Source organism: Sinohyriopsis cumingii, chromosome 11 (assembly GCF_028554795.1).
Source record: "Sinohyriopsis cumingii isolate HCF-2022 chromosome 11, ASM2855479v2, whole genome shotgun sequence".
Lineage (NCBI taxonomy): Eukaryota > Metazoa > Mollusca > Bivalvia > Unionida > Unionidae > Sinohyriopsis > Sinohyriopsis cumingii.
Window position 1 is genome coordinate 62,094,089 of NC_142971.1, and position 13,277 is coordinate 62,107,365.

The 13,277-nt window shown below is 32.4% G+C and overlaps 1 protein-coding gene across 2 annotated transcripts in view; it reads left to right on the forward strand.

The window, feature by feature from the left end:
* LOC149788554 (uncharacterized) overlaps positions 1-12,730 on the forward strand; it is a 70,265-nt gene extending 57,535 nt beyond the window's left edge. For both annotated transcript variants that reach the window (XM_089974587.1, XM_089974584.1), the window contains exon 6: positions 7,392-12,730. In XM_089974587.1, coding sequence (XP_089830713.1) covers positions 7,392-7,396 — 5 coding nt within the window. In that variant the 3' untranslated portion in view covers positions 7,397-12,730. The remainder of the gene's footprint in view (positions 1-7,391) is intronic.
* Positions 12,731-13,277: the final 547 nt, after the last annotated feature.

Sequence of the window (13,277 nt, forward strand, 5' to 3'; positions counted from 1 at the left end):
CACATGGAGGTACACTACAGCCTTGAATAACTAAAATCATGGATATACACTTTTATACTGTTTCATGCTTCACCTGGAAGTACACTACAGCCTTGTATAACTAAAATCATGGATATACACTTTTATACTGTTTCATGCTTCACACGGAAGTACACTACAGCCTTGAATAACTAAATTCATGGATATACACTTTTATACTGTTTCATGCTTCACACGGAAGTACACTACAGCCTTGAATAACTAAATTCATGGATATACACTTTTATACTGTTTCATGCTTCACATGGAAGAACACTACAGTCTTGTATAACTAAATTCATGGATATACACTTTTATACTGTTTCATGCTTCACATGGATGTACACTACAGCCTTGTATAATTAAATTCATGGATATACACTTTTATACTGTTTCATGCTTCACATGGAAGTACACTACAGCCTTGAATAACTAAAATCATGATATACACTTTTATACTGTTTCATGCTTCACATGGAAGTACTCTACAGTCTTGTATAACTAAAATCATGGATATACACTTTTATACTATTTCATGCTTCACATGGAAGTACTCTACAGTCTTGTATAACTAAAATCATGGATATACACTTTATACTGTTTCATGCCTCACATGGAAGTACACTACAGCCTTGTACAATTAAAATCATGATATACACTTTTATACTGTTTCATGCTTTACAAGGAAGTACATTACAACCTTGTATAACTGAAATCATGGATCTGTTTGGTGCAGCATTTATAGCTTTGAACTTGTGACAAGAACAGTGTGGGTTCGTTTCCCACCGTTGGATGAAAGTGGATTTACTTGGATGGTGTTGCAGTACACTTTCTTTGCTTGACTCAGCATGATATAGGTTTAAAGTTTTGCTGCACATAAAACACAAAAAGCCTGATTTATTCTTTTAGTGAATGGTCAGAACTACACTTTAAAAATAATGCAAGTTTATGTAAATGAGGGTGTGTGTGAGCTATGCAAAATCTGCAAGTGTTTTATATTCTTTTGGATAAATAATCATTTGTACAAATAATTTTCAGATGACAGAGGGTCTACTGCACTTTACTTTTTCTTCCTAATTAAGCTTTTACTAGTTGTTTACCTGTAGTCTTCCTAATTAGGCTTAGACTAGTTGTATACCTGTAGTCTTCCTAATTAAGATTTTACTAGTTGTATACCTGTATTCTTCCTAATTAAGCTCATACTAGCTGTGTACCTGTAGTCTTTCTAATTAAGCTATTACTAGTTGTATACCTGTAGTCTTCCTAATTAAGCTTAGACTGGTTGTATACCTGTAGTCTTCCTAATTAAGATTTTACTAGTTGTATACCTGTATTCTTCCTAATTAAGCTCATACTAGATGTGTACCTTTAGTCTTCCTAATTAAGATATTGTGTACCTGTAGTCTTCCTAATTAAGCTTTTACTAGCTGTGTAACTGTAGTCTTCCTAATTAAGCTATTACTAGTTGTTTACATGTAGTCTTCCTAATTAAGCTTTTACTAGTTGTGTACCTGTTGTCTTTCTAATTAAGCTATTACTAGTTGTGTACCTGTAGTCTTCCTAATTAAGCTTTTACAAGTTGTGAACCTGTAGTCTTCCTAATTAAGACTTTACTAGCTGTATACCTGTAGTCTTCCTAATTCAGCTCTTACTAATTGTTTACCTGTAGTCTTCCTAATTAAGCTTTTACTAATTGTGTATCTGTAGTCTTTCTAATTAAGCTTTTACTAGTTGTGTACCTGTAGTCTTCCTAATTAAGCTCTTACTAGCTGTGTACCTGTTGTCTTCTTGATTAAGCTTTTACTAGTTGTTTACCTGTAGTCTTCCTAATTAAGCTTTTACTAGTTGTGTACCTGTAGTCTTTCTAATTAAGCTTTTACTAGTTGTGTACCCATAGTCTTCCTAATTAAGCTCTTACTTGCTGTGTACCTGTAGTCTTCATAATTAAGCTATTACTAGTTGTATACCTGTAGTCTTCCTAATTAGGCTTAGACTAGTTGTATACCTGTAGTCTTTCTAATTAAGATTTTACTAGTTGTATACCTGTATTCTTCCTAATTAAGCTCTTTCTAGCTGTGTACCTGTAGTCTTCCTAATTAAGCTATTACTAGATGTGTACCTGAAGTCTTCATAATTAAGTTTTTACTAGTTGTGTACCTGTAGTCTTCCTAATTAAACTTTTACTAGCTGTGTGCATGTGGTCTTCCTAATTAAGCTTTTACTAGTGGTGTACCTGTAGTCTTCCTAATTAGGCTTTTACTAGTTGTGTACCTGTAGTGTTGTGGCAGATTTGGACATAGCTAAAGTTTTTATATATTCTAAACTTAATTTGTATTAGATTTGTTACTTGCATATTAATATAATTTTATTTTGTTTTCTACTATTATGCTTAATTTGAATTTACATGCCGTATCTTCTCACTTAATTTAAATGACCTACTAATTCTCATCTGTTTTTGTCTATGTACTTTCAGCTTGGCTATGTATCTGTCTTTGTTTTGTTTATGTTACTTATTTGGAAAATTATTGGGATCAAACTTTAAATCAGTAAGAAAAGAAAATTGGTTTTGTGGGTTTGACACCAATTTTCAGCACTTGATAGGCTATAGATGGCAGCCAGTATATTTACTGGAAGAACGTTTTGGAAACCTCATGAAGAAACACCTATTACTAGAAAGTTACTGGTAAGCTTTCTCACATAACCACAAATCGACAAAATAAGCATATAAATCTTATGCTAGTTCCCCTATTTCTTTCCCTGTAGAGGTTTGTGTCTACACAGTATCCAGTATCAATTTCTCTTTTGTCTGGTTCATCACACAGATATGTGGCAGATTACTTTTAATGCACTGAATTACAAGTATGTTTTATTGTACTTAAGTAAAAGTACTTTTGTTTAGTTGGATTATTAGTACAACTACTTCTGGTTTTCCTAATTGGGAGAATGAGTATGAATACTTTTCAGTGAGTAATCATAAGTACAAATGGAGTACTGTTGACCTTTGCCAAGAATTCAAAAGCCTGTCTTAGTACTGTTTAAAAAGACAGCAAAGAAAAATTGCATCATGTTGCACTGCATACCAGATTACTTTTTTCTAAGATCAAGTTATTTTTACAAAAAGTTACTCTTATATTTCCAAAAGAAGCTAAGCTTTTATCTTTCACACCCCCTAATATGTGACCAAGGCAAAGCAAACTTTAATTTAGATAGGATTCACATAATAGCCATTAGATGGGATTAACAAAATACCCTTTACATAATATTTGCATAATAGTCATTAAATAAGATTCACATAATAGCCATTAATAGAATTCATAGAATAGCCATCATATAGGATTCACATTATAGCTATCAGACAGGATTCACTTAATACCCATTACATAATAATCATATAATAGTCATTGGATAAGATTCACATGATAGTCATTGGATAGGATTCACATGATAGTCATTGGATAGGATTCACATGATAGTCATTGGATAAGATTCACATAATAGCCATTAGATGGGATTCACATAATAGCCATTAGATAGGATTCATGTTGTAGCCATTATATGGGATTCACATGATAGTCATTATGTAGGATTCATTCAATAGTCATTAGATAGGAGTCACATAATAGTCATTAGATATGATTCACATAATAACCATCAGATAGGATTCACATAAGTCGTTAGATAGGATTCACATAATAGTCATTAGACAGAATTCACAGAAGTCATCAGATAGGATTCACATAATAGCCATACATAATAGCCATTACATAATATTCATATAATTGTCATTGGATATGATTCACATAATAGCCATTAGATGGGATTTACATGATAGTCATTAGATAGGTTTCACATGATAGTCATTAGATGGGAGTCGCATAACAGTCATTAGATAGGATTCACATAATAGTCATTAGATAAGATTCAAATAATAGCCATCAGATCGAATTCACATAATAGCCATTAGATAGGATTCACATAACAGCCATTATGTAATATTCATATAATTGTCATTGGATAGAATTCACATAATAGTCATCAGATGGGATTAACATAATACCCATTACATAAGATTCATATAATAGTCATTGGATAAGATTAACAGGTAGTCATTGGATAGGATTCACATAATAGCCATTAGATGGGATTCACATAATAGCCATTAGATAGGATTCACATAGTAGCCAGTAGATGCGATTCACATGATAGTCATTATATAAGATTCAATTAATAGTCATTTGATATGATTCACATAGTCATCAGATAGGATTCACATAATAGCCATCAGATAGGATTCACATAATAGTCATTAAATATGATTTGCATAAGTCATTATATAGGATTCACATAGTAGTCATTAGATGGGATTCACATGATAGTCATTAGATGGGAGTCACATAACAGTCATTAGATAGGATTCACATAGTAGCCATTAGATGGGATTCACATGATAGTCATTAGATGGGATTCACATACTAGTCATCAGATGGTATTCACATAATAGCCATTTGATAATATTCACTTAAGAGCCATTAGATGGGATTCACATGATAGTCATTAGATGGGATTCACATACTAGTCATCAGATGGTATTCACATAATAGCCATTTGATAATATTCACTTAAGAGCCATTAGATGGGATTCACATAATAGCCATCATACAAAAGTGAGGGTACAGTACCCATCCAGGTCCATTTACTGGACACAAAAGTTGAGCATGGTTCTGTATTCCTCCTGTTTTAATGAGGCAAACACTTTTCCATTCCAAACATTTTATTTCCTTATCTCTTTGTTATTATACATTAGATGATATGTATTCATTCTTGGAGAATTTACATAAAATCTAAGTCAGTTTTCACAGCAAACAGCACTGATTTTTATTTAAGAGTATTTCCTAAACATATGTGGACCTGGAAATGTAGAATAGGCTGGATACACTCTCCAGCATGTTGTAAGAGATTAGTAGAATGTGCTGGATGCACCCTATAGCATGGTGTAAGAGATTAGTAGAATGGGCTGGATGCACTCTCACACATGTTGTAAGAGGCAACCAATGCATACATGAGCTTCTGTGGCTCATTGGATTGTTGTAAGATACAACCAATGGATACATGGCCCACCATGACTAACATGTTGGTATGCAAAACATGTGACATGGGAAAGGTGCAGGGTTCAATCCTACCATTGGATCAACCCATGCTACAGTGATGTGTGCAGGACCGAATCCTACCAAATGGATCAACACATTCTACAGTGATGTGTCCCTTAAACAGGATGCTTCACTCCAATTGCCTTGGCACAAAATAACTCACTTGTGTTGCTGTGCCATAAACACCAAACCAATCCAAATGAACTATGTTGTCATCTCCTTACTGATCACCTGATGTTGATTACAATGAGTAAATAATTTATGATGATTATTCAACGTAATTATTAACTTTGGAAAGCCAATACAGGTAATTAAATTGTGAAAAATCTATATGGCTAGAGCATTTGTTTTGTTTATGTGTCACACAAGTTTGAGGGTGTTGGCATCATTGTATACAATTCATTATAAAACTTTAAAAATAATTGGTTTCATTTGATCCCAATGCAATGGTTGGAGTTTGATCCCAATGCAGTGGTTGGTGTTTGATCCCAATGCAATGGTTGATATTCTGGAACTTGTTAAGTTTCCAGTAGACAGCATTAAAAAATGTCTTATGTAGAGCAGTCATGGTAGTTAACTGTTTAATTCAGACTACCCTATTTTGCAAAGTAATTTCCATCTTTGGAAAACATGCAAGATACATATAATTGAAATTATCAGATGCATTTGCAGATGTCAACAGCAACAGTTCTGTTGTGAATAACCATCCATGACAGTTTAGGTTGATCATGTTTCTGACCAGTATGAATTGTGAGTTTAAATTGTGATTAAAACAAAAGCTAATTGTGGCATAGTATAGTAGCTTTTTTTTGTACATCCATTGATATTTTCAATGACTGTCTAACCATTTGGTAGTCATCTTTGCAAATCTTAGAACATTTTTTATGACACCCATAACTACTTTCAAGGCAAAATTTACTGCTGTTCCCTGCATTTTCACCACGCTGTATTCTACTACCACTATCCACTGACTTTTGGTTGTGGTAGTTTAGCTAGTAAGGTGTAATTCTCGTTCTTGTTGTTATTGCAGTTGTAGGGTTTAATGCCATTTTTCACCACAGGATAGGCTATACATGGTGGCCAGTATCAGTGGTGGAGGAAGAACATGGGAAAACCCCAGAAGAAACCACTGACTCACGAGAAGCTAGTGGCAACCTTTCTCACATATCCACATTGGCCGAACCCAAAACTTGAACCCGCTCAGACAGAGGTGAGATGGCAGTGATCCAAAATGGGGAGTGCTTTAGACCACTTGGGGCCACTGTAATCTTGAAATAAATAGTGGCATGTGTTTGAGACCTGCCAACTTAGGTCAGTAATGTCAGTGGGCCCTTGGAAAAGATACTTAATTCCCATATCCCTGGCATGATATAACCATTAACATGTTAAAAGTGATATAGTCATTTACAAGTTAAAATGTGTGTGTGATTTGGATTTTTGAACTTAGCTTTAACAATTTTTCAGTCATATCTGTAAAATGTCTGCAGTGTGGAACTAGCACTGGGGCATCATGCCACAGACATATAGCATGATGTCCCACCCAGTCACATTATCCTGACACCTGGCCAACCAGTCCTAACACTAACCTCTAACTGCTGAGCACCAAGCGAGGCAGCTGTCAGTACCATTTTTATAAGTCTTTAGTATGACTCAGCCAGGGATCAAACCTATGACCTACCACATCTGAGGCAGATGCTCTAACCAGTAGGCCACTGGAGGAGTTGTTAAAATATTAAAAGTGAGAAAGCCATTTACGTGTTAAAAGTGATATAGCCATTAACATTTTAAAAGTTCCATTAAAAGCAACAAACAAACAAACTAACAAACAGTCTGATGGTTGCAGTTCATGGCAGAGTTTTAGCAAGTTGGCATGTTGCTGGTTTCAGGCAAAATATTGAGAGATCGCACAGAATCACAGCCTTTGTGTATATTTTTGACTGCATATCAATAATTAAATTGAATTTTAAGATATTGGAAAATAGTTCTGCTATAATGTTTTGGCCATGTTTACTAATGACGTGAATTAATGCATGGCTGCTTTGAAGTTTTGTCTATTTTTCATAGTGACATGTCAACCAATACATAGCAAGGACACCTTATTTAAACTAAATGGTCAACTAATTATGTTTCTTTGATCCTTTGAAAGAATTCCTTAGTCTAAGATGTCATAATTATTTTGCATGATATGAAAATGGGAATCACACATTTTTATGCTTTTTCTTTCAGCTTGAATACTTTTCTGTCCTCAAAGATGATTCCTTCTGATCTACTCCTTACCTTTGTGATGGTCATGTGACTGTTCTAATGATGCATTGGCTAACTTCAGCTAGAAGTGCAATTCATGGTACCATCTAGTCAAATCTGAACTGTTCTATTGGGTTGTCATGGTTCCACAGTGGTGGTTCATGTACAGGAACACAAAAAACAAAACACAATTTCTGTACATATTTTTCTTTTTCTTGATGCTTTCCTGAAAAGCATCTTATAAAATTGAGCTGATTACAGTAAATATTTACTGAATCACTTTATAAGAGTTTGATTTTGGCCTGATTTTTAAACTGCAATATTTTATTATGTTTATCAACATTCCAATAAAAACATTATCTTCAATCTAAGAGTGGTGAATAAGAGTGATATGTATTATCAAATAACATCTTAAAATATATTGTATTATAATTGCATAACTTGACACAGAATTGTAAAGTGGTAAACATTTTGCCAATATTCAGTTGCAATTGTATATTGTGATACAGAATTGTAAAATGGTAATTTTTTTGTCTATCTTGGTTGGTTTTGAATATTACCCAACATTATCTTCTTAATACTGAAGTGTAGTGTAATCACATCACTGCATCTAAAGCGTTATACTACCATGATCTATGCAGCGATATTTTGTATTTTTAGCTGGACTAGTCAAAGACCAGAAGACCTTATTGAATGGTGTGTTGTCCTTTGTCTGTTTGTCCACTAACACAAGTTTATTTTTTGCCACCCGTTCTAAACTGCTTGGAGAATTGCCATGAAACCTAATGCACACAGTTTCATCACGATCTTATTAGGAAGCCTAAATGAAAATAGTACTGCATGAATATCCAGTATGGTTGCGACACCTGTCATCTTGAAAATCTTTTTATCACTTCTGAAGAGAAAATCATGATGACATGGGGTTTCACCAGAAGACATCTGATATCTGTTTGGTTCTGAATGAAAAGACTGCCATGAGAGTGGCATTACTGAAAATGAATGGATGGTCATATCAGCATGAGAATTTTGCTACAAGACTTCTTGTGATGTATACTTGCTCCTGGAGAGAAATGATGCCAATATGGCATCCAATATGGCTACCACATCTTGTTATTACTACTTGTTCAGAATGAAGAGTCACACAGACACAAGGTTTCACCAGAAGACTTGGCTTGATATCACGTTTGGTCCAAAATAAAAATTATGCCAATCTGATGTCAAGTATAACCATCACAGCAGCCATCTTATTTTCATTCCTCCTTCTGAACAAAAAGCAATATTGACATGGGTTTTCACTTCGTAATGATGCTGAGCTTGTGACCAATAAAACATAGTCCAATATGTGGTGTCCATCTTGAATATCTTTCTGTTGCTGCATCTCCTAAATTGATGTATCAACATCTGCTTTATATTAAGTTGTTTCTTATGATATTTACTTGGTCCTTACTGAAAATGGTGCTTCTCGGACATCCAGTATGGTCATCACAGTGGCCATCTTGAGATTCATGTTATCACTACTCTTGAATGAATGGTATATTCACTGAAAGACTTCATGGCCATAAATAAAAATGGTGCTGATATGACTTCCAATATGGCTGGACATTGGCCTCATGAAAGTCTTTCACTACTTCTGGATGACTGGTAATGTTGATACTGTGCTTTCACCAAAATGATTCTTAAGATATCTTATTGGTAATAAATGAACATAATGCCAGTCTGATACTTAATATGGCCACTGTGGCAGCCATCTTAAAAATATTATAATTGTTACTCTTCCAAAGCTGAAAGTCTGTCAACATGGCTTGTCTAAAAAAATACTTTTTATGATGTCTCATTGGTCCTAAACGAAAATGGTGAAAATCAGAAAGCTAATGTGTCCACCATGAAGCTAATTTAAAGAATATCATTATCGGAGATGGTTTCAGCCTTGATCTTATTGTGATTACCTGGAAATTCTTTTCAGCCAGTAGAACATCGATCTCTTTGAGTGATTCTTGCTATATAACTTGTCTCAATGTTGATTTTGTAAATTTGTTTTGTATGATTGCTGTATAACTTGTCTCAATGTTGATTTTGTAAATTTGTTTTGTATGATTGCTGTATAACTTGTCTCACTGTTGATTTTGTAAATTTGTTTTGTATGTTTGCTATATAACTTGTCTCAATGTTGATTTTGTAAATTCTTTTTATATGATTGCTATATAACTTGTCTCAATGTTGATTTTGTAAATTTGTTTTGTATGATTGCAATATAACTTGTATCAGTGTTGATTTCATAAATTTGTTTTGTATGAGCCAGTGTAGTGTGAAAAAGTTCAAAGATTTGTAGAACTTTGTAGACGTATTTAGAATTTATAATATTTTTTAATAATCAAGAAATAATTATGCTTTTTCATTTTTTTAAAAATTAGGATCATTTGCTAAATGATGAAATTATTTATTGTATGTTATATTATAAAGCTGGACATATTAAGACATTAACCATATAGTCAGAATTGACATGTATCTTTAACTATGTTAGAATATTCTTTGTAATTATCTAAAGCAACAGGTGTCCACATTTGTACATGATTTCAACTTAGGTGTATGTTGCACTGGCATGATTTCTTATGAATTTATTTTATTTACTGTTTTTAATGAAGAGTAAAAAAAAGTTATTTGTTTAAAACAAAAAATTAAGATAAATGGCTAGAATGACTAAAATAATGATATTGAAGTTAATTAACCTCATTTAGTTTTCAATGAAAGTAAAGGCAGTGAAACCAAAAATTTCAAGTTACATGACTTACCTTGGGAACATTGCATAAGATGGGGGGTAGCAATATGTGTACTAAAAATGTAAAAGTACAGATAATTTGGAACTAAATAGGAATTAGAATAAAAAATATGTAAAAATACAGATAATTTGGAACTAAATAGGAATTAGAATAAATAATATGTAAAAGTACAGATAATTTGGAACTAAATAGGAATTAGAATAAAAAGTATGTAAAAGTACAGATAATTTGGAACTAAATAGGAATTAGAAAAAAAATTATGTAAAAGTACAGATAATTTGGAACTAAATAGGAATTAGAATAAAAAATATGTAAAAGTACAGATAATTTGGAACTAAATAGGAATTATAATAAAAAGTATGTAAAAGTACAGATAATTTGGAACTAAATAGGAATTAGAAAAAAAATTATGTAAAAGTACAGATAATTTGGAACTAAATAGGAATTAGAATAAAAAATATGTAAAAGTACAGATAATTTGGAACTAAATAGGAATTAGAAAAAAAATTATGTAAAAGTACAGATAATTTGGAACTAAATAGGAATTAGAATAAAAAATATGTAAAAAGTACAGATAATTTGGAACTAAATAGGAATTACCGGTAGAATAAAAAAATGTACAAGTACAGATAATTTTGAACTAAATAGAAATTAGAATAAATAGATGTAAAAGTACAGATAATTTTTTAACTAACTAGGAATTAGAATAAAAAATGTAAAAGTATAGATATTTTTGAACTAAATAGGATTTAGAATTAAAAAAATGTAAAAGTACAGATAATTTCGAACTAAATAAGAAAAAGAATAAAAAAATGTAAAAGTACAGATAATTTTTAAATAAATAGGAATTAGAATAGAACAATGTCATTGCAGAGCCCCAAATCTTAATATGAACTATATTTGTATTAAATACATCAGGTCAATTTTTCTATATAATTTATAATAACAATTTTCTCTATAAAATAAAATAAAAATATATATATATATATCAATTATAAATTAAAAACATTAAAATTTGACAGTGATTCTTAATTTTGAACATTCGTTATGCTCTGAAGTCATTATAAGGAAATAATTTCTCTCAACAATGTCTTCTGTGATACTACATTTTCCATCAAGCTTGGACTGAAATTATGGTATTAATGAATAGGAAATCATGCAAATCTGGATGAATTCCTTCAGAATTTGGTTTCATTAACTCCTGCTGTAAAATTTATGTGCTTGGTGGAAATGTTCATGTAAATTTCCAGTTGTATGGGGTCTATTGTGGGATGTTTCATGAAAATTTCCAGTCGCATGAGGCCTATTGTAGGATGTTTCATTTAAATTCCATAGTCTTATGAAGTCTATTGAAGGATGCATGATGTAGGTTCACATTAATTTGTCTAATAAATAGAGTTGAACAATAAAGCAAATGCATGAAAACAGCTTATTGTATTTTCAAGCCCTACTTTTATTTCATTGTTAAAACCATAGTGTCAGTTCTCATAACAAATCCCCACCATAGGGATCAGAAATGTGTATGGTAATGAACACCAAACAAAGACAGAAATATATCAGCAGGTGTGTTATAGCATGTATATTTTCCCTTTCTAGAACAAATAAGTGCCAGGTTTTAAGGCCAAGAGTTTCTTAAACTTTTAAAATAAAAAACTTGTTACTTACTGAATTTAACTTGCTACTTATTTGACACATTGTTTGAGTGTTTACTCTAGTAGTAGACAATAGTTTTACTGGCTCGCATAAACAAAATGCAAAAATGTGTAGTCATATGATGCAAAATACTGTCAAAGTTTGAAGTTTTACCGCCAACAGCATCATAGTTATTGCATATCTATAGTTTACATAAATTTCAGGTCTTACAGATCTATTCTTGTGATCCCAGGAAGTACATTTATTCCTTAAAGCAGTTGCACCAAATCATCTGGTGAATATGTGAAAATCATGTATTATGTTATCCACCACTAACATTTTTTTTGGTACTGGCTTGATTCGGTTCATAACATGTATCAGTGTTGACATTGTCATGCACTTTAAGGAGGTATTACCATCAGGTTTGAAAGTCGTGGCTTGTGGGTTATGCGTTTTCGGTACATTTTATATGCTTTTAATAAAATCAAGGTAGCTGATCCTGAGAGATGAGTACTCTTTATTTCCGAACACACCTATCATTTGGAGTTGGTAATAGTCTACCGAGTTGTAAAGTGTTTCCAAACACACCAGTGTAGAAAATCACACAAGTTATATTTTTTATTCAGTTATCAAATAGTTTAGGCAATATAAAAGGGAAAGATAGGAAGAGAGAACTAAAACAATTTGGTCATGTTTATCTGAAGACTGTCAAGGTACCAATTACACTGACCCTCACTGGTATATTGTTTCTTACTTGCTATTTACCCTTCCTAGGTTTTTTTTTTACAAAACACACACCTGTGGAGCCTCTCAGTATGTTTGCTTAAAGTAACAGTCATACATGTACATTCACTCATGGTACCAGAATGTGTCTATCATATATACTTTCAGAATTATAATTACTCAAACATCGTATTAGTTTGTTTTCATTTCTTATTTAGTTAGAGATAAACACAACCCCACATTATAAAAGGAGCCTCTCACTTTTTTTTGTAAAGTAACAGTCATACATGTACATACATTTAGTCTTGATACCTGAATGTATGCATTTGTCTGTATTAAATACCTTCAGAGTTATAATTACTCAGTCATTTTATTTGTTTGTGTTTAATTCTTATTTATATAGAGATAAAACTTAAGTGCATTTTGTAAGATAAACTGTACTGATTGCTGATCAGCAGAGGTTTGAACAGTTGATTGAGAAATTACTAATATGACAGTTTCCCCCAAAAAATACACACACAATTGTGGCACTGTTTGATGCTTACTTGGAATAAGCCATTTCTCAATAGATTTAGTGCAAAAACTTGGAATTCCAAAATGTTGCATTCTTTCTTACAAAATTGAAGGGCTGGTTTCAGCAAGTCCTACTCTATCTATGTATATACATACATACACCTGTCAATAGCAGTCACTCGTGTGAAAAGGTAAAATTGGCTGTTGTTCCACACAGGTGACC